At 46.8% G+C, this 26,405-nt stretch overlaps 1 protein-coding gene and 1 long non-coding RNA gene across 3 annotated transcripts in view; one reads left to right on the plus strand and one right to left on the minus strand.

Annotated features, from left to right (window-relative positions):
• Positions 1-26,405, plus strand: part of NRK (Nik related kinase) — a 126,859-nt gene that overhangs the window by 60,215 nt on the left and 40,239 nt on the right. The window contains exons 16-23 of the mRNA XM_083722718.1: positions 5,215-5,346; positions 6,091-6,158; positions 7,272-7,387; positions 7,909-7,982; positions 9,804-9,928; positions 12,722-12,815; positions 23,861-24,040; positions 25,845-25,974. Of these exons, the coding sequence (XP_083578844.1) occupies positions 5,215-5,346; positions 6,091-6,158; positions 7,272-7,387; positions 7,909-7,982; positions 9,804-9,928; positions 12,722-12,815; positions 23,861-24,040; positions 25,845-25,974 (919 nt within the window). The remainder of the gene's footprint in view (positions 1-5,214; positions 5,347-6,090; positions 6,159-7,271; positions 7,388-7,908; positions 7,983-9,803; positions 9,929-12,721; positions 12,816-23,860; positions 24,041-25,844; positions 25,975-26,405) is intronic.
• On the minus strand, positions 17,038-18,184 carry LOC310837030. Of its 2 annotated transcripts, XR_014560346.1 has the most exons (3): positions 18,042-18,184; positions 17,861-17,937; positions 17,038-17,568 (listed from the first exon to the last, which is right to left on the minus strand). It is a non-coding gene; the product is annotated as an uncharacterized lncRNA (long non-coding RNA). The 2 variants fall into 2 exon arrangements; XR_014560347.1 differs by having other exon boundaries at positions 17,861-18,184.

The following is a 26,405-nucleotide window of genomic DNA, read 5'->3' on the forward strand; positions in this document are numbered from 1 at the left end:
GAGGAGGGAAATGTCTCCTAATGAATAAAGAATACCCCTTTTGAGAGCTCTGCTCCTTCTCAGCATGTGATATCTGACAGAATAGCAGAACAAGATGGTATAGCTCTGGGCATCCCTCTCCATATTTCTGTCAGGGCCACATCAGGATATAGGAACTGTATGAACCAGGCTCACAGCAGCAGTGGCAAAGGAATGCAAAGGCAGCACTGGGTCTCCTGGAGTGAAGCAGAAGAGGGCCTTTAGAGATTCAGATCTTGGACTTCCCTGAGTTGTTGGGTTGTGCTGTTCTGAGGGCTGTGGTGTCTGTCAGAGACTTGGGTTTCAGCCCCTCACATGAGCATAAGAAAAGCTATGCAGGATCAGGGCAGTGGCCCATCTAGTCCTGCAGCCCTTTTCTCAGCACTCTCCTGTCCTTCAGTTTCCAACTGGAGGATACCATATCCTCTACCATTCCTCAGACGAAAATAGGGGCATGTCTCACTCCCCGCCGAATGACCCTCCTCAAACCCCCCCCCATTTTTGCCCCCCACAAAGCATTTCCTATCAGAAGAAGAGTGAGTGCCACCAATGGGACACAGTGAACACATCCTCCACCATCCTGAGATGGATCCCAATTTTATTTTATTCTTTGGTATATTTCCAAAAAGAAATTAGACCAACTTAGTTGGTCTTTAAGGTGCTACTGGAAGGAAAAAATTTTTGTTCCAAAAAGAAAAACATACATTAATAAATAAATTGATTATTTAATTTATAATCAAATTTAATTTATAATCGCTGAAGAATTGATGCTTTTGAATTATGGTGCTGGAGGAGACTCTTGAGAGTCCCATGGACTGCAAGAAGATCAAACCTCTCCATTCTTAAGGAAATCAGCCCTGAGTGCTCACTGGAAGGACAGATCCTGAAGCTGAGGCTCCAATACTTTGGCCACCTCATGAGAAGAGAAGACTCCCTGGAAAAGACCCTGATGTTGGGAAAGATGGCAGGCACAAGGTGAATGGGATGACAGAGGACGAGATGGTTGGACAGTGTTGTCAAAGCTACCAACATGAGTCTGACCAAAGTGTGGGAGGCAGTGGAAGACAGGAGTGCCTGGCATGCTCTGGTCCATGGGGTCACGAAGAGTCGGACACGACTAAACGACTAAACAACAACAACAATAAATAAATTTTAGAAAGAGCTGGCACATAGTGTGGGGTTGGGCTGTGGCGATGGCAGCCTTTTCTCCTCCCCACCCCCTGCTCTCTAGCAACTGCTATGAGCTGTCCTATAAGCTCCTATATTCAAGCTAAAGTCGTTCACTTCCAGGGGTTTGAACTAGAGAAGACATTCTGGCTTTTGGTACACACACACACAGTGCCTGAAACCCAGCCCCTGTATATCAGCCCACTCAAGAGGGCTGTCCTAGCAGCACATACCATCAAAAAATGCAGCCAGACCGTGGCCCTCATATTACCATTCATTTCTGGAATCCAGGAATGTTGATCGACATCCCTTGAACAGATTCTTTTTTGCTCTTCTCCTTTGAAGTACAGTGGTGCCCCGCAAGACGAATGCCTCGCTAAACGAAAAACCCGCAAGACGAAAGGGTTTTCCGATTTTTAGCAGCTTCGAGAGACGAATTTCCCTATGGGCTTGCTTCACAAGACGAAAGCCCATAGGGAAATCTCCGGGGACATCGGGGAAGCACAGCGCGCCTTCTCCTCTGTTCCCGGACCTGTCCTGAAGGCTTGCGGTGGGAGGTCCGGGAACAGAGGAGAAGGCGCGCAGCGCTTCTCCTCTGTTCCCGGGGTTTGTGGTGGGAGGAGGGTTTTTCCTCCCCACCGCCAACATTCAGAACAGCATTCTGAATGTTGGCGGTGGGGAGGAAAGCCCTCCTCCCACCGCAAGCCTTCAGGACAGGTCTGGGAACAGAGGGGAAGGCGCGCGCACCCCACCGCCAACATTCAGAAGGCTGTTCTGAAGGCTGGCGGTGGGAAGAAAAGCCCTTCTCCCCCGCCAGCCTTCAGAAGAGTTCCCCGCAGGGCTCTCCAAGCTGCGGATAGCAGCCTGCTGCCCCTATCCACAGCTTGGAGAGCCCTGCGGGGAAGTCCTGCAGGGCTCCCCAAGCTGCGAATGTCTGCCCCGCGCGAGGGGTGCTCTGAAGAAGAGCGCCCTCGTGTGGGGCAGCAGGCTGCTATCCGCAGCTTGGAGAGCCCTGCGAGGAAGTCCTGCAGGGCTCCCCAAGCTGCAGATGTCTGCCTCGTGCGAGGGGCGCTCTGCTTCAGAGCGCCCCGCGCGCCGGGCAGCAGGCTGCTATCCGCAGCCTAGGCAGCCCTGCGGGAACTCTTCTGAAGGCTGGCGGCGGGAGAAGGGCTTTTCCTCCCACTGCCAGCCTTCAGAAGGCTGTTCTGAAGGCTGGCAGTGGAGAGAAAAGTCCTTCTCCCCCCGTCAGCCTTCAGAGGAGGTCCGGGGACAGACTGTCCCCGGACCTGGTCTGAAGGCGGTCTCCCTAGGAACGCATTAATTGATTTTCAATGCATTCTTATGGGAAACCGTGCTTCGCAAGACGAAAAACTCGCAAGAAGAAAAAACTTGCGGAACGAATTAATTTTGTCTTGCGAGGCACCACTGTATCTAAATCATGTACATAGCCCCATCACCCGATGGATGCATGGATTTCAAAGTGGTCCTGTTTCATGCTGAGCCAGAAGCCTGGCATCTCAAGCCCTGCTTGAGGGTGTGTTGTATAAAAGACTTCTATGTGGTAGGAAGACAAGACTTTTCTTGGTGTTGTTTTGCAATTGCATGCCATATTTCCCCCACCCTACCCCCGACTGTATTTAAGTATAAAGTGGTTTATAAACCAAGGCTGTGGAATAAGCTGTAAGTTGTAAGGCACAGGTAGTTTCAGGATGCTGTCAGTGGCTCCCGGCTGGTTGCCCAAGAAAGTATAAAGACAAGGAAAAGTTTATTACCGTCCTTTTTTATTTCAATATTTACAGAGAGAGGCTATAGAACCCAGCCTCTTGGATAATGTCATTGTCCTGAGTGAATCTCCACACCCCGTCCCTCCCACTTCCTTATTCATTATCATCATCTTCTATGGGTGCTCCTAAGTGTCCTCTGTCTTTGCTCTCCTACTTTAAGGCTCACTGGGTTCTGGAAGATGGAGGGTCTGGAATGCTTTCTAATGACGACTTGTCAGCTGAGTGTTGTTCCAACTCTCCCATGATTTCCCAGCTTGTCCCCTCATCTGCCTCTGCGCTGAGACCTCCCTCAAGCTCCTGTTGTAAATCTATACTCTCTTCCTCTTCCTCCTCCCTGGAAGGGTCAGGATGGGGAGGTAGTCTCCACCAGTCCTCCTCTGCCCAGTCCCTGACAAGTAAGGAGGTTGCTTTCTTACTGTTGGACTCTAGCAGGCAGTCTCAAGCACCATATTTTCAGTGTCACCACATCTGCTGACCTGTCCTCTGTTGTGCTTAGACCAGAGGTCACCAACCCTCTCGGACCAGAGGACACATTTTGAAATTTGAGAGAGTGTTGGTGGTGCCGGTCACAAAATGGCTGCCATAGAGTGGGGAGTGGCATAACAAAAAATCAGAGAGACAGCTACCAACAACAGCCTTATGCTTACCTTGGGAAGTAAGCTACACCCCAGTATCCCTGACTGTGGGGATCGCACAATATTCATTACACACAGAGAGAGGTGCTATTATGAGAGGGGGAAAATATACAAGGAAGCCAAATCACACCCGCTCACATTTCATGAAATCACTTAGAAGGTACCTCCACATTTTGCACCATAACTTTCTTCCTAGGGCACCTGCCCAGTGGCACCAGTCAAACATTTTCATGGATGCTATGACCCATGAAATCTGGCAATTTCAGTTTCTCTTTTCTCCAGCATTAAGTTCAGTTCTCCACATTTTCATATCAGTTTGTGATTAAAAAAGAAAGTCATAAAAATTAATTATCATTTTACCGCAAATTCTTCCTAATATTTGTGTTTGTGTGCAATTTTGCATAATACATTATTTGGCAAGGCAATCTCCTCCAATACACTGCTTTTTTCCTGTTATTTTCAGTGTATATTTTTATTGACACTTCATGCATTTTTGTAGAACTGGAGAACTGGGTTGAAAAATTCAGATAGCTGTGACTTTTGAAACATGGCTGGGTTTTGTTTCTCATATTCCCCCTACCAAGTGTGAATTAAGTGGATTCACCTTTCATTGTGATCTGAATCTAATTTCCTCCCGCATCTCTAGTTATAAGGTGGTTTAAAGCGGCTAATAAGAGTCTTACCTGCTCCATACAGCCTCCAGCTGTGGCCCATTTCCTCAGTTTGAGCAATGTATTGCTGCCTGCAAGCTATCCAGGAATGCTCTGAGCTTGCTTTGTCCCTAAACTATCAGAAACAACCTTACAGTATTGCTCTGCGAAATGCTGTATTTGCTCTGTCAAAACTCCATCCTTTACCTATTAATGGTTAAGCATAAGTGAGATATTTTAGCAGTTGACATATTGTGACAAATTGCAGCTGCCCAAATCTCCCCAACTGCACCAATGTACAAAGCAGAGAAAGCCCAATATGGAAAGGTTTACCCTCTCAAGTCAGTTGGTGCAAAAACACTGGCAAATAAGGCATGTTATGGCTCTAAGAATTCAGCTGCCTCCAGAACACCAACGTGAAGCTCTTTTCTTTCAAATCTCCCCCATCATGTGAAGCTTTTTGTTTAAATCAGCCACAGCACAATCATGAACGTTGGTTTAGTAAATGCCAGAGCCTTCCAACTATGAGAACACCTACTATTGCTTGAACCCTGCATTCTGGTCCCTGAGGGATTGGCACTCCCGGCTACCATTTTTATTTTCCTGAAAGCCATGTTTTGGTGAGATGGTGGCCATGGTTGTTTTTAAACCCATAATGATTAAAAAAAAACCCCGCAACCAATCAGGCATTATACTGTACTACATTTCAGGGAACCTCCAACACAACCTTCTTGACTAAAGAAGTCTTCCACTCAGATGCTTAACTAGCAAGGGACACTAGACTACGTCCTGCTGAGTTTCTTCCAACCCTGGTGCCTGCCCTGAAAGTAGCCCCCTCAGGGATGGGGGACTTTTGGTGTTGTGGTTGATGCTGAGCCATTATTCGGTCTACACTGAGTAAAAACTATTTGGGTGCAACCCATGACAAATGAACTTGATGTATGTTTCGTTTGTTTGAAGAGTGAAAACCTACGGGCCAGTCGAGATATGTATCACAGCAGTTCGTTGTCTGATGTGGCTGGCACTCCAGCAGGCCCCAGTCAGGACGATGTCTTCTGGAGTATATGTCAAAGTGAAGAGCAACCTCCAAAGGTATTGGGAAATTCTTTGGATTGTCCATAGATTAATAAGAGTTTAAAAATATAAAACTTCTGTTCCCAAGTAAACCCAGTCCTTTGTCAGCTGTGGCTAACCTGTGACCTTCCAGATGTTGCTAGACTCCAGCTCCCATCAGCCGCAGCCAACATGGCCAATGGTCAGAGATTATGGGAACTGAATTTTCATTTGTTGTGACTTTCCTGGGATTGTATGCTATGCTGAATCATCTCTGTTGTCACCCAGCAACATCTTGAGGACTACTGGTTGGTCAAAACTGTTCTATATGAAGAAATAGTAAGATTCTAAAGTTCATGAAGATGATTTGCTTATTCTATGTAGTTTACTTTTTGTACACTAGCCAAGGCAAGGGACAAGCCTGTTTGTAGGATTACCATAGGCATCGGGTTTGTGACTATGAGAACAGGTTGTTGGGACAGATGGTCCTTTGGTTTGACCCAGTTGAGATCTTCTTATGGAACCTTGAATTCCTACTCATTGCCCACTAGAAGTTCCTGTGCCTTTCCCCCCTTTTCCCTTTTAAATAAAACCAAATATTTCTCACATATTTTCCATTGGCGTCTTGGGGGCTAGGTTTTCTGAATATCAGTAAAGTGATTGTGATGGGCTACATTTTTAATACTCTGTGCCTATACTGACTATAGGCAAGTGGCTATGCACTGTTTTATGCATGTGTTTATATAAGAACAGTGAACAGGCATGTTTGCTTTGATCCTTAAGGTTCCTGAAAGGACAACCTCAAAAATTTATAGCAGAGATCATCTTGGTCACCAGAGTTACCCATCAAGGTAAGCTCCTTGGTGATTCCTCCTTAAACTTACTTTGATATATATCTGTACAAATTCATTGCGGTGTAGCAGGCAGATGCCATCTATGAGCCATTTCCCCCAGATAATCAGGGAACAGTATGGCATAACTGCTCAATATTTAGGGACGCGGGTGGCACTGTGGGTTAAACCACAGAGCCTAGAACTTGCCGATCAGAAGGTCGGCGGTTCGAATCCCCGTGACGGGGTGAGCTCCAGTTGCTCGGTCCCTGCTCCTGCCCACCTAGCAGTTCGAAAGCAAGTCAAAGTGCAAGTAGATAAATAGGTAGCGCTCCAGCGGGAAGGTAAACGGCATTTCCGTGTGCTGCTCTGGTTTGCCAGAAGCGGCTTAGTCATGCTGGCCACATGACCTGGAAGCTGTACGCTGGCTCCCTCGGCCAATAAAGTGAGATGAGCACCGCAACCCCAGAGTCGGTCACGACTGGACCTAATGGTCAGGGGTCCCTTTACCTTTTTATGGCATAACTGGCATTCTGCTTTGCTTTCTGAGGCCATCCCACCTGATCACTCCCCAGTGATCCTTTAAATAAATAAATGCATGGATATGCCTCCTACATTGCTCCACCCTTGTGCACAGGTGTTGCTGCTGATCCAATAATGGTAGCTGCCAGTGGGAGTGGGAGAGGTAGAAAACATCAGTGTCCCTAAACCATTTGATAGAGACAGAAAGAGTTAAGAGGATTTCGATAAGGACTGGGTAGGTGGAAGAGAGAAGTGGATTCCCTCTCCCCCCCCCCCTCAGATTGCAATCCAAGCCAGAGAAGAATTGAGGGGTCATGAAGCTCATCTAATATTTGAGTCAAACATTACATGTCCCCAAGAGGCCTATTTCCATGTCTGGGGAGTGGGGAAGTGTCCCTAATATTGTTGCATATTTTAAACGTGAATGCCATTCCAGGAATGCTAAGTTTCCACCTGGATATTATAATAGCTACCGCCTAAGGATATTGTGAGCATTGGTTGGGCTGTTTTTAGAAGTGGCTTTGAGACCCTGGAACAATGTGCAGTGGGAGTTCTCATCGTTTGTTGTTGCTCCCCCCCCCCCCACACTTTTCTGGTCTTTGTTCTCTACAGCACACAGCAACCATCCCTGGGGGGACCCGCAACGAAAACCAACAACAGCTGCTGCAACTCCAGCAGCAGCAGACAAAGGGAGTCGGCATCTCATCAGAACAAGCGATCGGCTTCAGGTAATCCACAGGTCATACTTTTCTCTGTCCACACAAGCAATTATTGTGAGGCACTTCATTCCCAGTGGGACAGGGTAGGATAGCAAGGCCATTCTATTCATAATATAATTTTGCTAAGCACCTCTTGTTTGTTGATACAGGTTTTCTTCTTTGGGATTTTTTAAATATATAGTTCTATATATAGTTTCAGCAACCTGCTATTTCTTTCTAGTATGGGGTGGTGGTGGAAATATGTAAGGGAGGACATGATAAAGGTGTATAAAATTATGCTAAGGAGAAAGAACTTTTGTGATACCAGAACTTGGGGCCATCCAATGAAAGTGACTGTTAAGGGACAAAATGAAGCACTTCTTCACACAGTGCATAGTCAAACAACAGACTCAGCTCTCACAAGATGCAGCAGTGGCCACTGAGCCAGCCCTCCCTTGCATGCCTTGAGATTGGATCCTCTTATTTACATGTTTGATATGACTGATGAACTAATATCTCTCTCTCTGAAATTTTCTTTTTGGGACATCCAGGGTCATCCAGGCTAAACAGCCACCACCAGTCGTACACGAAACCTGGAAATGCATCTCATCAGTTTCATATTTCAGTAGGTTTTATTTTTACTGTAAGCATGTTTTTCAACTATTGCAATTCTTCTTCATCTCCTTCTGAGGATTGTTCTTGTTGCCCTTTAAAGTAAAACACACCCTTAATTGATTGTATGGGTTTTTTGTCTTTTTAATAGATCAGTCAATGGGGCAGTGTGTGTGTGTGTGTGGTGTGTGTGTAAGTGTGTAACACAGATCAAAAGCAAGCAGCATACTTCATTTGTTTTTTGCCTCTCAGTTGGTGTTTTGAATATTCCAAGGTTTAGATCATGAGGCTTCAACTACCATGCAGAGCAAATTAGATTTTATTTTTATTGCTGCAGTGACAAATTATCTCCAAAGAGGATTGCAGACAAGGGAACCTTTGAGCTATGTGCTTAAAATAAATATCTTGATAAGAATTAGCCACTCTCCCCTTCTAGAGGAAGCCAATCATGTGGACATGTGGAGCTGCCTTACACCAAGTTAGCTCTGTAGTGTCTATGATTATTGGCACCAGTTCGCCAGAGTTTCCCAGACCCTCCTGGAGATGCCAAGGATTGAACCCAGGCACTTGATAATGCAAAGCATGCTCTCTGCCATTGTGCCATATTAATTTAGGGTCACCCTACACATGGAAGGGGATGCGGGTGGCGCTGTGGGTTAAACCACAGAGTCTAGGACTTGCCGATCGGAAGGTCGGTGGTTTGAATCCCCGCGATGGGGTGAGCTCCCGTTGCTCAGTCCCTGCTCCTGCCAACCTAGCAGTTTGAAAGCATGTCAAAGTGCAAGTAGATAAATAGGTACTGCTCCAGCGGGAAGGTAAACGGCGTTTCCGTGTGCTGCTCTGGTTCACCAGAAGTGGCTTAGTCATGCTGACCACATGACCCAGAAGCTGTACGCCGGCTCACTTGGCCAATAAAGCGAGATGAGCGCCGCAACCCCAGAGTCAGTCACGACTGGACCTAATGGTCAGAGGTCCCTTTACCTTACACATGGAAGCAACAGACCTATTTGTTTAAATATGGATCTTCTCCAGTCACCTATAAAGCAAGGGTTGGAGCAACTAGGTATTGATGTTTTTTGAGCAAAAAAGGTGCCAAGCTCTTCATTTTACTATATTTTACTGTATTTTTGGTTTTTATGGAAGCCGCCCAGAGTGGCTGGGGAGACCCAGCCAGATGGGCGGGGTATAAATAAATTATTATTATTATTATTATTATTATTATTATTATTATTATTATTATTATTATTATTCATAGCTGACCTCCCTGCAGCCAAATATTATTCCCCCTGCCTTGGTGGCCTCTAGTATTGTAAGGGAACCTGTCGGGGGAGGGGGACAACGGGGGTGTGGGGAAGGCAGTGGGGTGATAAGCAGTGGGAACAGTAATGGTTTGGCTCACCTAACCTGTGCATTCATTTTGTTTAAAAACTGGGGAGTCACAAGCTATTTATACGTGATTGGCACAAGCTGAGTTTTAATAGGTCTACCACCATCGTGTGTAGCTTGAGCCACTGTGACTTTGCTCAGAATTACACCCCACTTAATCCAGTGGAGCTTTCTGTCCTGGGTTTAAAACTTCCTCCTGAGTGGATTATTCCCTGAGAAGCATCTGGTTCCACTGTGGAAGCCTTCCCCAACTTGGTGCTCATGATGGTGGGAAGTGTAGCTCAATTAAGAGGACATCAGGTTGAGGAAGGTTGCAGTATGATTCTAGAATGATTGCCCTTATTCTAGGACAACCTGAAAGAAAAAATAAACTGGGCTTCTCATATGAGGTGAGTTCCAGTGTGGACAGAAGCAATCAATCAAGTTCTTCTTCTTCTTCTTTTTCCAGAGTCCACCCTTTTTTGGCAAGGGGAGAGATGGTAGCAGCTTGCTCCAGAAATCATCAGAATATTCATCCTCCAGTGATGAAGTGTGCAGCAGTGACGACGATGACAACGATGGCAATCAGATACGGTTGGCTTTCCTACTCTTTCCTCTGCCCATGCATTATAAATTGAAGATTAGTTAGATTTTCCATCTCCCCCCATTGTTGTATCAGAGCATAATGCAAGCATGAAGCGTAAAGAAACATCCCACAGGTGTTTATACGCATACAGTATGTATAAAAACATAAACACAAACACACTTCCATAATCCAGCAAAAGGTCAGAGACCTCATTAAAAAATACTATTTCATATTGTGTTTCCAGCAGTACAAATGGGCAGATATTTTCTTACATCTTGTTTTACCTATGCATTTTTTAAAAATCCATTTTTAATTATAAAAATTATCAAGTTGCCTGCCTTCCCTCATTCTGATCATGTTGCTTAATTTTACCTTATGAGCAAACCCCAACACCCTTTATATTCAGCTCGGGGTTTACAACTTACGGTAAGCGCCCATGATTTTTTAAAGTTATTGGATATTGCTACTCGAGCAACAGTTAGAATATGTATACTTAACTCATCCACTGGTGGGACCAGACCCTTTATATAGACAAATAATACATTTAATGCATCAACCAGAAGTTAATGCACTCTTATAATTTTAATTTCATTTATTATATACCCCTGAAAAAAAAAAGATACGAACTGTCTCCATAATGGTTGGTTGGAGTTAGTCTCATATTGCACTAGGAGAATCGACAAACTTCCATAAAAATTGGGTAATTAAGGAGGGTAGTTTAGATGCACTTGTTGTAATTATTTATTTATTTATTTATTTATTTATTTATTTATACCCTGCCCTCCCCGGCCAGAGCTGGCCTCAGGGCAGCTAACACCAGTAAAATAAAAACATAATAGGGGGGGGGGACCAATTTAAAATACAGGTTAAAATGCAATTTTAAATGCAGCCTCATTTTAAAAATAGCCCATAGATCAAAACCGTAAGGGTATAAGGGTCAGACTGAGTCCAAACCAAAGGCCAGGCGGAACAGGCCCTGCAGAAAGATGTCAAGTCCCGCAGGGCCCTAGTCTCTTGTGACAGAGCATTCCACCAAGTCGGGGCCAGTACTAAAAAGGCCCTGGCCCTAGTTGAGACCAATCTAACCACTTTGCGACCTGGGACCTCCAAAATGTTGTCATTTGTGGACCTTAAGGTCCTCTGCGGGGCATACCAGGGGCATATCTCTGCAGGGTATTGTAGTTCCAATGTGCCCTATTCCAGTCTAAAGGCTTCTAGTTCTTTCAGTTTAGTGTTCCTGCAAAAACAAGGTGTTATATCATACCAGGAGGGTCCATGTGACTTTTATTCACATACCATCTGTCAACAATGACCACCAACACTCATTCCTAGCACAATTTTCGCATGACTGTTGGTCTCGGTGTGCTGTATCAAAAAACTGGAAAGCCCTAGGAAGAAACAATCCATATATTTGTGCTTCCCAGTAAAATGCCTGTTCACAACTTAAATGGTGAAAGAATGAGTGACACCGTCAGTGGTACATGGTACACAAACACTTCCCAGCAACAAACATGGAAGGACTTATCCTTTTATGACCACGTTCATACATATTGCAGCCAGAGATTTGAGAGCATGCGTGTCAGCTCCAATTGATAACACCACCTGTGTCTTTTGCCATTTAAGTTAAATGCTAGATTCCACTTCCCCACCATGGGATCATTCCCTGTTGGGTGCATAGGGCTAATACATGCACAGGAAACCTCCAGCCTATGGGCTGGAGTAAGCTTGCTAAGGGTCCTGATTTGCTCACAGTATTGTTTTTCGTCTGGCCAAACCTACCTGTCCCACACTTGCTCCACAAATGCAAAGGGAAGCAATTGGGAACCTTAAAGCATGTTCATGGTTATACTTCGGCAAGCAGAGCTTGCTTTTAAATTTGGCGCTGAATGCCAGCCTCAGTGGAACTGCTTCCACTCAAGACCTCCTGCAGAAGGCTGTGTTTGCAGTCAGTGTTGGGTTTAAATTCATGCTGAGACCAAGGCCCCACTTTCAGTGGGAATCTTTGCAGCCCCAGCTTGAATTCAAGCCCACAGCTGTAAAGTTTCTTCCTTTGCATTCCCAATGTAAACAAAAGCTGGGGTTCATGGAATAACTGAGAGGCAGCTTCAAGTACATTCCCAATTCTTCCTTCCAAAGTCTTAATCACCTGATGCCCTATGATGCCAGGTGATTGAAAAGTCAGTAGTCACATCTTTCTGGATCCAGTTTACCACCCCTGGACCAAGAGAAACAAAAGATAAGAACATTGTTCCGGTTCCTTAAAAGCCACTTTTGGTTGATAGGACTGTATATCTTTGGAGCAAATCCTGTTTAACTGCCATTGATCGCTGCCCAAATTGCCATGATTGTTTGAAAGTAGGCAGAGCCACTCCAGACTCCATGGGACTCAGGAAGCCTTCGATATCTGATTTCTCATCTCAACCATCCAAGAACAGAGGCGATTCATATTGCATTTTTTAACCTAGTGGTTGTATTCAACCTAAGTTAGCCATGTCTTTCAGTATGTCTACTCTGAGAAGATATTTGATTTTTGATTTTTTTATTGTGAATAGTGGTATACAAATATTTGTATAAATCAATTAAATTTTAAAAGTAAAATGTGATGTGCTTGAGGCTGTATGGAAAGAAAGAAAGAAAGAAAGAAAGAAAGAAAGAAAGAAAGAAAGACAAGACACTTGTTCCTATTGAGTAACTTTATTTTATTTTTGTTTAGAATGCATGTGGATTTTTCCTTTTGAGTTTTCCTTTCTTTCTTGCCTGCCCTACCCCATCTCTGTTCACTAATTGGCATTTGTTACTAGGCAACTACCCAGCAATGGAGTGATGGGTTTCTCAAGGGCAAGAGTTCCAGATGAGACTGAACCGAACCCTCGGAGTCCTGTAGTGGATCAGAAGGTAATTCAACCCCCCATTTCAAAGGGGCATCCCTCTGTGCATAGAACTAGAGAGATCAAATTCTGATTGCTAATATTGCAGCCATGCTGGTTGGCATCCATCTGTCTTTGGAGACAATGGAGGGTGAAGTCAAACTGTCAGAAGCTCATAGCGCCTGCACAGTAGCTGTAGACACTGATACGGGAGAGACATGTTTTGTTGCAGCTGGGGCAAATGAAGGCATCTGGTTGTGCAGATGTGCCATGGCGTTTCTTCCCCCTTAGCTCCTTGCAGTGGTCATTCCTCGTCTGGTCACTACTAGGGGTGCACAACTTTTCTGTTTCCAGGCACTGGGTTCATCTGCAAGGGATTCCTGCCATCTTCTGTGGTAATATTGCTAATATTACCCTTTGCAAGCATCGTACATGGATGAGGTGCTATAGAAACTGGCCCTGGGAAAGTACTAAGGCAGAAAGATAGTGGCTGACTCAAGACAAATTAATGACTTCATTTGACCCATTCTGAAGTCCCACAGTCTCCCATGTACTGACCCCTAATGTTCCAGGCGAGCTTTGCATCCCATAATAATTTGCAGTCGCTGTCTTCATTGGCTGGAAAGCAGGAACTGATACAGTCATACCTCGGGTTACAGACGCTTCGGGTTGCGTGATTTCGGGTGGTGCACTACACCAAACCCAGAAGTACCAGAACGGGTTACTTCCGGGTTTCGGCACTTGCACATGCGCAGAAGCACTAAATGTGCATGTGCAGAAGCGCCGAATCACAACCCGTGCATGTGCAGGGTGGTGCTGAGGGTTGCGGACACTGCAAGTTGCGAACGTGCTTCCCGCATGGATCACGTTCACAACCCGAGCGTCCACTGTACTTCCAGTTTTCTGCATGCTAGTCTGTACATTTTGATTCTACCCCTAATTACTCATACTTTGGTATGAACGTGCTAAACATGCTAGCCGTATTTTATCCTTACACTTTATGAGAATTAGAGTAATCAGGTTAAGGGAGGGAATTATGAAAGGTTATTAAACCAGATTAAATGTCTATTAGATCAATGCTTCATTTACACTTCCACGGCACAGCAAAGCATCCTGAATTTAAAATGGAGCTGCTTTAAACCTTGTGTGAGCATGTATAGAAACTAGCCTAGTGTACTGTACGTCTGTTCCTCCACTCGCTTTTGACCCTGGCCCCTCACACCAATGGCCCTCAGAAAGATGCTCAAAAGGAAGTGTATCCCTCAGGCTGAAATGTGTTCTCATCCCTGACTTGTGAAAACTGGAGTAATCAGGTTGAAAAGGTATTTTAAAAATTCATAGAATTGTAGAGTTGGAAGGGACCACAACCCCCTGCAATGCAGAAATCTTTTTGCCCAACATGGGACTCAAGCCCATGATCCTGTGCTTAAGAGTCTCAGAGGCAGCTGATGTTCCAATGAAAACAGAGCAGCAGCCAGTTAAGGTGAATCCCTACAAGACAACCTAGGAAAGTATTAAGCCCACAGACCTATATAAATAGGAATTTGCCAGCCAGCAGAATGCCATGGTTGTGTTCCCATGGAGGGTGAGGCCGATTTTGGGTCCCATGGAAAAGAAGGCAAGGCGGGTCAGAAGTTGCAAGACCACAGATAAGTCCAAGTGAACAACTTGTTCCAGGAAGTCCCAGTCTGCTGGAAGCAGACTGAGGCCTTTTCGACCAGACTTACATCCTCCCCTTGTGGTGAAATCCAGAGTCTGACTCCAGGACTTCAAAGCACCCCACCCCCTGACATTATTAGTGACATCAGGTGACAGGCAGGTGTGTGGCCTCACTCACCTGTCAAATTTGGCCTGTGGAGGGGGGGGAAGTTCCCCACCCATGGTCTAAATGTATGCTGTGGATGTGACCTAGGTCATAACCACTTATTGCAGAAGATCTCAATTCTTCTAGAAGCACCAGTTTCTGAAACAAATTCTGTGGTTGTCAAGAAACCAGCCCTCCTCTGTAACTATCACTTAAGCTTGCTCTTCTGTTTAGCCGTTGTTTGAGAGCGAGGTGGCTCTGCAACATTTGATGATAGGTTATGGACCCCACAATGCTGAGTTTGTACCTACTTTGTAAATTTAAGGGGATTGTATTATCTCCTCAAAGAATTGTAGGATTGGAGCTTGGTCGGCATGCCAAGAATTTGGTTAGTGATACTTTCCTTCCCCATCACAGGTCTACAATTTCCAGGGTTTCGAGAATGGCTACTGAGCCAATTTGGCTGTGATGTAGATAGGTCCTAAAGTCGGGGTGTGTGAAGATTGCCCAAGCCTTCAAAAGGCAGCAGTGCATTGAAGCAGAATTGGGAGCATGGCAAGGGGGTGAGGATAGGAGAAGGCATACAAACCTTCTTCCCTTTCTTCTTCTTCCTCCTCCTCCTCCCTGCTCCTATTCCAAGAGCTGAATCTGTAAGAAGGTTTGCAGAACTCAAAAGAGAGAAAGAATTGCAATTCATGTTTTACTTTTGTGGTTTCTTAATGCTAAGCAGGAGGCAAAATGCTTCCTGGCCTCCTCCTCATTTCCACATTTTCCAATTAGCGATTTGGCTTTTGAAACATCAGGCTGTTCCTACTTAAGATTCACGGTTTGCCTGCAAACATACAGGCTGGCACCCGCAGATGCTTAGCTCCAGTCCATTGTTTATCTCTTGTAGCAAACCACACAGAAGACTGGTTTCTATCTTTGGTGCCAGCCATAAAATACATCTCTGTGGGTTATTGCTTCAGCAGAGCTTGGAGGGGGAACGGCTGCGCAAAGGCTATCAGCATCCATCTTGGTTCTTAATGGGAGCCTCATCCTTCCTAGAACTGTCAGGCATTCAAACACTGCAGCTTTAACAGGCATCTGGAGCATTCCAGCTGTCATGGGACCAGAGGACTGGAAGAGGTCAGAGATCTCCTACTGGCAGCCAGGTCCATAGCCAGTCATTTCATGGCATGCACTCGCCATAAACGATCCATGTGGCAGAGCATTGGAGTTCAGAACATAAGAAGAGGTCTGCTCCTATTGCACATCTTAATTTAAAAAAGGGCTTTTTAATTAAAATAAGCTTGCACATTGTACATCCTCACAGGTGGCAGTAGGTGAATTACCTACCAGCTGTGCAGTTGGCTCCGCATTTGTGCTCATGCACCCACACAGGGTTCTGCCCAACTTTGGGGGCCACAGGGAGGCTCACTGGGGGCTACCCTACAAGGCCTGCCACAGCCACAGGTAGGCCTGGGGGGGCCATTGTAGTCGCAGGAAGGCCTGGCGGGTCCCGCCCTATTATTATTATTATTAAGGGAAAGGGAAAGGGACCCCTGACCATTAGGTCCAGTCGTGGCTCTGGGGTTGCGGCGCTCATCTCGCTTTATTGGCCGAGGGAGCCAGCGTACAGCTTCCGGGTCATGTGGCCAGCATGACTAAGCCGCTCAGAGAGAGCAGACACGCTGATGGAGGCTCTATGTATAGACAGAAGCCTGGAAGCCAATGTAGGTCTTTCAGGACCGGTGTTATATGGTCTCGGCGGCTGCTCCCAATCACGTCTAGCTGCCACATTCTGGATTAATTGCAGTTTCTGGGTCACCTTCAAAGGTAGCCTCACATGGAGCGCATAGCAGTAGTCCAAGCGGGAGATAACCAGAGCAAGCACCACCTGGCATGCACCACTACGGGCAGGGAGGGTCTCATCTTGCGTACCAGATAGAGCTGATAAACAGTGGGGTGACAAAATGCAACTCAACGCTGCCTGTGGAACAGAGCAGGGTTGAGCTGCAGTGTGACGCGTCCCCTTCCCAGCGATAGGCCATGCTCTCCCCGCCCATGTCCCGCCTTTGGGGGGGGGGCTTCCTTGCCTCATGAGCAGCAGCACATCTTCAAGCGTAGCCACACGCACAGACTGAGGGGGGCAACATTTGGCGCGCCACCTGCCCGCAACTCCCAAGTCTACCCCAAGCCATCAGGATAAGGGGGCGAGCTGTGCTGTTTTGCCGGCGGTCTTCCCCCCTTCTCCCTTTGTTTTGACAGCTCGGGGGAGTCTCCCCAGAGGCTCGCCTAGGCACCATCATTACATGTTTCTTTGCCGAGGCCTTTGGCCATTAAATAATCACCAGTGGCCAACAGGCAGGTGCAAAATGCGCCTGGCTAATTTCAAATACTGGCATGAAGCTTCTGCCCACAAATCAGTTTTGCAAAATGCACAGTGACAACCTAGACAGGACTCTTTGTAAGCCACAAGAGAACACTTTTAATATAGACATCGACTTCATACAAGACATGTGGTTTTGGTTTGACTCGTGGTCTAGTTGTACATTTTCCAAGAAAAAAAAACCTCAAAAAATCTTTTCAGAAATTCACCGAAGTTTCCAGGTGGAATATTTCCTATAGGACAAACAGATAGAGAGTTATCAGCACCACATGCTTTCTTCAGAGAGTCTTTCCAAAGATGCATACATGACGTGGCCTGTGGGAGAAGAAGACTCATTTTATCCCAGGTCTGTCCTCCTTTGCTCAAACCTTGAGCACTGCATTCCTTATCGGCTATAGCTCTGCCTTATCCATTTCTGTACTGCTTCCATGTTATTTTGATACTGGCTCTTGTAGGAACGCCTTGGTTTAAAGTCAGAGAGTTGGTCTGGAAGTCTGGAGCAGGGTATTCTCCCCGCTCCATGCAAATTCCCCCTTCTTCCTCTTACCTATTTTATTTGTGGGGAGGGGGCTTCAGCAGCAGCCACAGTGGTGCAGAAGCCATACCCTGCAAGAAAGAAGGAATCCCTGAATGTGTGAATGGTCTGTCACAGACCAAACGACCAGGGACGGGGCTTCAATAAGCCATTGCAGAAAGTCCCAGGTGAGCATAGGGCTCTTGGGCTCGAATCCTTTTTGTGGCCAGGGGCGTCCCAATGGGGGGCAGGGGGCAGCTGCCCCAAGTGCCATCCTGAAGGGGGTGACATTCCGATGTGCCCCCTGCCCGCACCCCCAAACCCGCAAATCGCGAGCGGCAAAGCATAGAGCGGCAAAGCAATGAAATCCCCCTGTCCCCTTACCTGTGAGGCGAGAGGCCATTGTCTCAGCTCCAGTCCCTCCTGGGATGCGGCGGCTCCCAGGCTGAACCTTCTCCTTGCTGCAAAACAAAGGGAGACATCAGCCGACGCCTGGCTCCCAGCCACACGAGCCCCAGTCTGGGACAGGAGGGTGGGGACCTGGGAAGGGGGTGTTTCATCCTACCTGATCTTATAAGCTGCCCCACCCTGAACTCCTCCGTGCGGGCGTCTGGGCTCCGTCCCGACCGGCCTGGCACGTAGGCAGCAGCCAAAGTCTCCCCCGGCTCCAGAATAACTCTTGAGGTGTTATTGATGGGAGGAAACCTTGTCTGCACCAAGTACGGCTGGGAAAGAGCCATTCCCACATGAGGAACAGATGGAGGGTGAGGCAGGCGAGGATCAGGGGCCGGGAACTGCCGTGATGGTCTGTTGTTCTTCGTCCCGGGAGCAGGCGCTGGAGCCTCATCCCTGGAGGCGTGGTCCTATGGAGGAAGCAGGAAGCATCTGATGAGAAGGGGCTGGGGCGGATGAAAAACTACTGCCCCATTTTTGATGACCCCCCAAAAGAAGTTCCACAAGGGCCCCTTCCTTCTGTCCCAGTACCTGATGTTCGCCACGTTTGCCAGCCCCTCCAGGGATTTCGCCAGAATGAAGTAGATGTTGGGGAAAGGCTCCCTCCCTGCAAAGGAAATGGAGGAATCAGCAAACGCCTGGATCCCAGATGACAGCCCCAGTCTGGCGCATGAGGGAGGGGGGACACGGGAAGGAAACATTCCTAATATATGGGGCACTCAGTTGGCATTTCCCCCCTCATTCTGGCAGGCCTCTCGCCTAAGGAAGAAACAAGCTCTGTTAGTCAGATTGCTTGGAGGATTTGGAACCAGATAAATATATAGATGATAATATTTATTATCATCATCTATATATTTAGATATATTTATGAGCCAATTTTGTGCCCCACCCCTCACCTGCGCCCCTGGCGGGGGCCCACCTCATCACCCCCTAGCTAGGGACCACAGAGAAACCCTCTCCATAAAACTATAGGGATCTCTAAATCAGGCCTTCCTCCTCCACCCCCAAGATCACTGGGAAACCCTTCCCCTGCCACACAAGGTCAAAACATACCTCCGGATTTTGCTGGGTTTCCCTGCACCACTGGGCTGCTGCTGGTTCCCCAAACCACGGCCCTGCAAAGGAAGAAGGACATTATATTCTCTAGGGGGGCAGAACAAGCACCCCTGCCAGGCTGCCCATGCCCACATCACCACAGGCTGCCAACCTGCTCCTGCCTGGGTGCCTAACCCCTGGCTTGGAAGGAGGGGGGCGAGGGGCTGGGGTGAGACGGGACTGCAACCCCCAACACAGCCCCTACCGCACAATTGCACTCATTTCACACGCTAGCAAAGTTATGCTTAAAATTCTACAAGGCGGGCTTAAGCCGTATGTGGACCGAGAACGAAAACAAAAATGAAAATCATTCCAATGAGAAGGAAATGCAAGAAGGGGAAGAAATGGCAGTAGTGAGAGATTTTACTTTCTTGGGCTCCATGATCACTGCAGATGGTGACAGCAGTCACAAAATTAAAAGACGCCTGCTTCTTGGGAGAAAAGCAATGACAAACCTGGACAGCATCTTAAAAAGCAGAGACATCACCTTGCCAACAAAGGTCCGTATAGTTAAAGCTATGGTTTTCCCAGTAGTGATGTATGGAAATGAGAGCTGGACCATAAAGAAGGCTGATCGCCAAAGAATTGATGCTTTTGAATTATGGTGCTGGAGGAGACTCTTGAGAGTCCCATGAACTGCAAGAAGATCAAATCTCTCCATTCTTCAGGAAATCAGTCCTGAGTGCTCACTGGAAGGACAGATCCTGAAGCTGAGGCTCCAGTACTTTGGCCACCTCATGAGAAGAGAAGACTCCCTGGAAAAGACCCTGGTGCTGGGAAAGATGGAGGGCATAAGGAGAAGGGGTGGGACAGTGTTCTCGAAGCTACCAACATGAGTTTGACTAAACCACGGGAGGCAGTGGAAGATAGGAGTGCCTGGCGTCCATGGGGTCACGAAGAGGCGGACATGACTAAATGACTAAACAACAACAAGTTGCTTTGGGAGACGATAATCAGGGATAGCCCAGTTCTGTGAAGCTTGGAGGGGGAGGGGAGGCATCTGGGTTTTAGCAGTGCAGTGGTTCCTCGGGTTAAGAACTTAATTTGTTGTGGAGGTCCGTTCTTAAGCTGAAACTGTTCTTAACCTGAGGTACCACTTTAGCTAATGGGGCCTCCCACTGCCGCCGCGCAATTTCTGTCCTCATCCTGAAGCAAAGTTCTTAACCTAAGATACTATTTCTGTACAAGCCAAGCCCTGGCTCCATGGCTCACCTGAGTTAAGAGAATCCTCTTGCCTCCAAGTTGGGAGAGACCCCCTTTTTTCAGCACTGAATGGCCACATGCTGAGAGCAATGGCGGCTGTGCTGCTGCTTGTAAGTCCAGCTCAGCTTCAGCCCCCCCCCTCGTGCCCCCTTCTAGAACCAACCGCTCTCAACCGACTCTCACCTGCCCCCCCCCTCAAACTCTCTTTCCAAGCCTCCTTCCATCTTCCGTCTCTACCAGAATTCCACTCTCTCTCTTCCCCCTCCCTCCCTGCTTGGCATTCCCTTTGGAATTGTAATAGCATCACCTCACAATAATAATATTGCCACTCATCTCCTCTAGGCCTCCTACCTTGAGAATCCATCTTTCTCTACCAACTCTCACTGTCATCTGGCAGGCATCCCCCTTGCAGGGCACTATAAGGCTTGCTTGCAAAGCAGCAAACAGCGGGCAAACAGGGGCCAGGCTGCTGGGTTGTCCGGCAGCTGAATGAAGAAAAATAAAACCGGGGGGGGGGGTCAAAGTGTGCTGGGATGAGGCCACCGTGGGTAAGGCCAGAGGGGGCTGCTGGGGTGTGTGGTTGTGCCTCCACTTCTTCTGCATCTTGCTCCCCTGCCCGTTCCTTCAGCTGCTTGAGAGAATTATAGCATAGTCGAGTTGGAAGGGATGCCAAGGGTCATCTAGTCCAACCCCCGGCAGTACAAGGATCCTGCCCACTGCCAGCCCCTGGCTGGGCTCCAGACTCCACCTTCTTACCTGCTGGATGCACAGACCCCTTGCCATTCTGCATGGGGTGGGGAAAGGGGAGAGAGAGATGTTTTGCTCCCTGACCCTCCGGACATGGATATGAGAGCCCTGTCAATATCTCGAGGGCATCCCAGGGAGGAAGCTTGTTTTCTCCTGCTCCAGAGGCACTCAGGACCTGAAGCCATGGCTTCAAGTGACCAGAAAGGAGATTCCAACTCCACGAAGAACTTTCTGACAGCAAGAGCTGTTTGACAGTGGGAGGAAATCTCTCAGAAGGCGGTAAGACTCTCCTTCCATGGAGGTTTTTCAGCAGAGCTTGGACGGCCATCTGCCATGGGTTCTTGAGCTGAGATTCCTGCATTGCAGGGGGTTGGGCTAGATGACCCTTGGGGTCCCTCACAACCCGACAATTCTAAGATCCTCTGATTTAAAGTGCATCCAGTGAGCATTTAAAGCACATGACGTCCCCCAAATGATCCTGAGCACAGTGGCGTAGCGTGGGTTGTCAGCACCTGGGGCAAGGCAAGTAATTTGCGCTCCCTAACCCGTGGATTTGCGCCCCCTAACCCCCAAATGTTGCACCCGGTGCGGCCGGGGCCCCCCCTGCACCCCCCATGCTACGCCACTGCCTGGGCATTGCAGATTCCCTCTCAGGCCAGTGTGGTGTAGTGGTTAAGAGCGGTAGTCTCGTAATCTGGTGAAAAGGGTTCGCGTCTCCGCTCCTCCACATGCAGCTGCTGGGTGACCTTGGGCCAGTCACACTTCTCTGAAGTCTCTCAGCCCCACTCACCTCACAGAGTGTTTGTTGTGGGGGAGGAAGGGAAAGGAGAATGTTAGCCGCTTTGAGACTCCTTAGGGTCTCAATAAAGCAGGATATCAAATCCAAACTCTTCTTTTTCTCCTCCTCCTCCTCCTCCCAGACCTACAAATCCCAGAAGCCCTAACAAACTACAATTCCCAGGATCCTTTGGGGGAAGACACCTGCTTTTTAGAACAGAGAGAGAACCTGCAGCTGACTTCCCCCAATTTCCTAGGAACCAGGAATGGGAAGCTCAAGTGCTTCTAAGAGGATGGCTTCACAGAGCAGGGGGGATAAAATATTGCTCCAAAGGTTGGCTGCCTCCCCTGGATGTACATTTCCAAAATAGAAGATAAAAAACAAAATACAGCAAGAGTGTTTTGTGTTCTGCAGGCTCCTATTAGTTATGTGCAAACGGCTTTAGATACCTATGATGTCCATAAATTACCAAGTAGCATATATTCAACACAAAAAACAGTGGCAATTTGTTGTTGACAAAGGACAGCTGGACATATAAAGGGCCCCATTACCTTCAGTAGCTTAGGGCCTCATCAAACCTAAATCCGGCTCTGCATTGGACGTTCAGCTTCCAAAGAATGTGTGCAAACCAGAACACTCACTTCTGGGGTTGCGGCAATTGGGAGCCAAAACGTTCGAGTTGCAAGGCATTTGAGATCCAAGGTACAACTTTATGTTCTTTTAAAGTTTTTTTAAAAAAAAAATGTTTTCAGCTTTAGGTTTGTCTTTGCTGAATGAAATGGTCTTAAATAGATGCTGTGAGCTATTTTGAGCAGTTGTGGAAGGATTTTGAGTATTTCAAATAAACAAACGGCAGTGAGTGAAGCCATCAGCAGGATCAGTCCTGAGACCAAAAGACTCTGCAATACTCCCAAATTTATGTCAGGATAATACTTCCTAGGGCTGAGCCTTCAAATCTGCTCACATGTTGCAGTGCTAAACACATTGGCAATGAAATGTATTTTTAACCAATTCTATGCAGAAAAACCCCCAATAGTGAGCCCACCTACTCCTACCATCTGGAACTAAGGACCTGGGTTTTCAGATCAGAGGATAGGACTTCAGGTCTGGTTTCCACTTCTGCTCCTTTCCTTTTTTTTCTTGTTGAAAACAGCATCTTCCAGTATTCCAGTTGCTGGTTGTGGTCCTACCCTGTCTTTTCTCCCCCACCTTTAGCACATATATTCTCAGTGGAGGAACCGGCTTCATGAGTCACGGTTATAAGCCGGTTTATCACAAAACCGACTAAGAATTTGTTTTTAAACAAAGATCTCTGCTTGGAATGTAGGGATAAGTAGAGACACTTTGAAAGTGAAGCAAAACTCAGCCGTTCTCCTGGCACTGAGGCTCAGCCACATGGAGACTAATCCTGTACATAAGACTAATGTTGTCTGCTTCATGTTGCATTTGTGATGTTCTATCATGTCATTGTTATTTATTGTTTGTAAGCCAAATGGTCAGGGGTCCTTTACCAAGCCTCAGCACCACTGCCAAATAAAAAGGTCCTCTTCCTCCCAGGCCACCTTTCTGGCTTCATCTGGAAGAAAGGGGTTGTGGTTAGAGCTTCCCTAGTAGAAGACCATAAGAGGCGCTCTTGCAAGGTGAAGCAATCTCTGAGATTCACCCTTCTTCTAGTTTTGATGCTGGCTTCTTGAAGAGACTCAACCTCATTACCCTGCTGCTAGAATGCTAATGCTTCTTTGGCTCTGTGTCATGGGGGCCTGAGAGGATGGATTAGATATCATTTGCGAAGTGCTTTGAAGATGAACTTCACTGTATAAACATGGAGCATTACTAGTGTCCTTTAAGCAGCTCCCATCCATCAGAATCCCATTTCCAGTGTCATTTTATTTTATTACATTTTTTCCTGATGCGCTGACATTCCTGCCATAATCTGATTTTCATTAGCTGTGATGTACTACAGAGATTTGGACTTCCAACATTCACCAGCATTTGTTACCATAAGTGTTACCACAAGTGAGCAGCGCTGCATGCTGGGAGGAAGGGAGGGGAGAATAGCTTGACTTCTGGTCACAGAACAGCTCTTAAAAAGTTGTCGTTGTGTGCAGGGTTATGTTGCAGGAAAGCTCAGCTGCAGTTCTCAGGAACGATTCTGGGGCATGAGCAACCAAAACTATCTTCTCCCAGACCTGTTGCAACAGAGCCAGGTTTCGAATTGTTCAGCAAACCAGCTGAAAGTTGCTCAGAACCACTTTCCGGAACCTCAGAGCCAGCCTATTCCCAACAAGGTAAATGTCACATATTATGACAATAAACAAACTGAAATGCAGTCCTTCTTTTGAGATTCAAACTTCTCTGAATTATATGATGCAGTTCTCCAATCAAAAAAGTATACACACAAAAATGCACATTGTAATGAAAATAACATACAAAACTACTAGGGGAAATGCCTTGCAAAAATGTGTAATAGGAGAAGTTGTGTGCAAAAATTCATATCTCAGGACAGTTGCGCTGGCTTGACCCTGTGATTGAGGGGGACTAGCACCACCAATGTGCTGACGTCACCGCCTTGCAACATGCTCATGCTGTGTGAATATTCCACATGACTTGCTGACATCATTCGCGCACGCTGCCTGGCATATTATGCATATGCTGCGCAAGTGATGTGAGCATGTCGCACAACGTGACTATTGAGTTGTTGATGTTGTTGTTAGTTTTAGATGTCCAGCAATGTCTAAAATGTTGTACATTTTGAAGCCCTGTAATAAGGCAAAATCTGTTTTATCCTGAGGGGTGATAGATATTGGCCATTAGCATTCCATTGCATCTTGCCAGAAGTTTTGGTCTGCATTGCTATGGATCTGCAGGGAGGCTGTGCCAGTTACTTGAGGTTGTTATACGTTCCAAATTAAAGGAAAGCATTTATGCTCATTTACTTCAGTCTTCTCCTTTAAGCTGTTTTGGAAGGGAGATTTAATGGTGAATCATGTATGTCTGTGTGGTGGTGAAGAGAAATAGCCTACCCTACACATGTTATTGCTGTATAATTTTTATAGATGTGAAAGAACTAGATTTATTTACCCTTTGTTTTTGTTTTCCTTTCCAATGAAGCTTTAGAGTACAATCCACTGCTAATCATCCAGATTTCCAATAGATCCACTTCCATCTTCTAGAATCAGAGAATCACAGAAATGTAGAGTTAGGAAGCACCACAATGATCATCTAGTCTAAATGCAGAAATCTATTTGCCCAACATGGGACTTGAACCCATCACCTTGAGATTAAGAGCCACATGCTCTACCAACAGAGCTACCCCAGCTGGAACTTCTGCACACCTTCCATTCCAGAGCCCTGATAAGTACCCAGTCTTACTGGATGTCTGGAAGGGGTTTCAGAGCAGTGGGCCAGACTCTACTACTCACCCAACTAGGACTCTGGTCAGATCTACTGCTCCTTCCCATATTACCACACTTTCTTCTTCACAGCCTAGGTGGCTTTCTAGTAGCATTGGCCGCAGGGCATCTTAGTGCAGCAACCCAGTAGAATGCAATGTACATAAGCCCTGCAGTGGTACCTTGGTTTACGAACAGCCCTGTTTACCAACTATTTGGGTTATGAACTTCCACAAAACCAGAAGTCTATGAACTTTACCTCAGTCTAGGAACGGAATCCGAATAGTGGAAGGGCACCGGCGGTGGGAGACCTCATTAGGGAAAGCGCAGCTTCGGTTTAAGAATGGACATCCAGAACAGATTAAGTTCGTAAACCAAGGTACCACTGTAATTAAGTTGTGGTATCACTTTCAAAGCAAGGTTTTAGTTTCGTTTGGGGTTTTTTTAAGGAGGGTGTTGAAGTAGAACCATCCATCCCAGAGACAGCAGCCTGTCCCAACCCTGGGCCTCCAGATCTTGTTGGACTACAACTCCCTGACTGCCAGTTCTGCTGTCTTAAGAATGATGGGAGTTGTAGTCCAACAGCATCTAGGGGTCCAAGGCTGGGAAAGGTCACCGTATAGTATACATGTAGCACCATCAATGCAGTCGGTTGTGATTAAGTTCCTTTGTTTCATCTTAATTTTTTTCCCCATTTTAGGCACCGAGCACTAACAACACTCCCTCAAAAAATAGTTCCTCATCTACAACATCATTCACATCGTTCATAGATCCTAGGCTTCTACAAATGTCACCTCCGTCAAGTCCAACTGGACCAAACTGTGGTTCTCGTGAGTACAGTTGCTTTAATTGCAGAACATGCCATATTTGCCTCTTTTGGAGGGGAGGAGGGAAATGGTGTCCTCCCTTAAAGAGGGCATGTGTGGCAGAGAGACCTGGAGACTGACCACCTTTGTTGTGCGTGAGTAAGATTGGTCAGCCACAGCACCCGATTGGCAGGTCCCTCATTGCTGGGTGTAATCTGGCCAATGGGGTGCAGTCCAAATGGATTGAGGGACCTATTTATGCCCATGCACATGACCCAGAGCTTTCTCTTTCGGCGTGTGCATTTGAAACACCCACTCACCTCTCCCTACTTTTAGGGCTTTGCACTTGACCTTACTATGCCATCGTGTGTCATCTGTCATTGGGACAGGGGCACGGCAGGAATTTCCCCCACTTGGTGATTGGCTGTTGCCATTTGGGTTTCACCTGCCGCATA

The sequence above is a fragment of the Podarcis gaigeae genome, assembly GCF_964106915.1.
Source record: "Podarcis gaigeae genome assembly, chromosome: Z".
Classification (NCBI taxonomy): Eukaryota; Metazoa; Chordata; class Lepidosauria; order Squamata; family Lacertidae; genus Podarcis; species Podarcis gaigeae.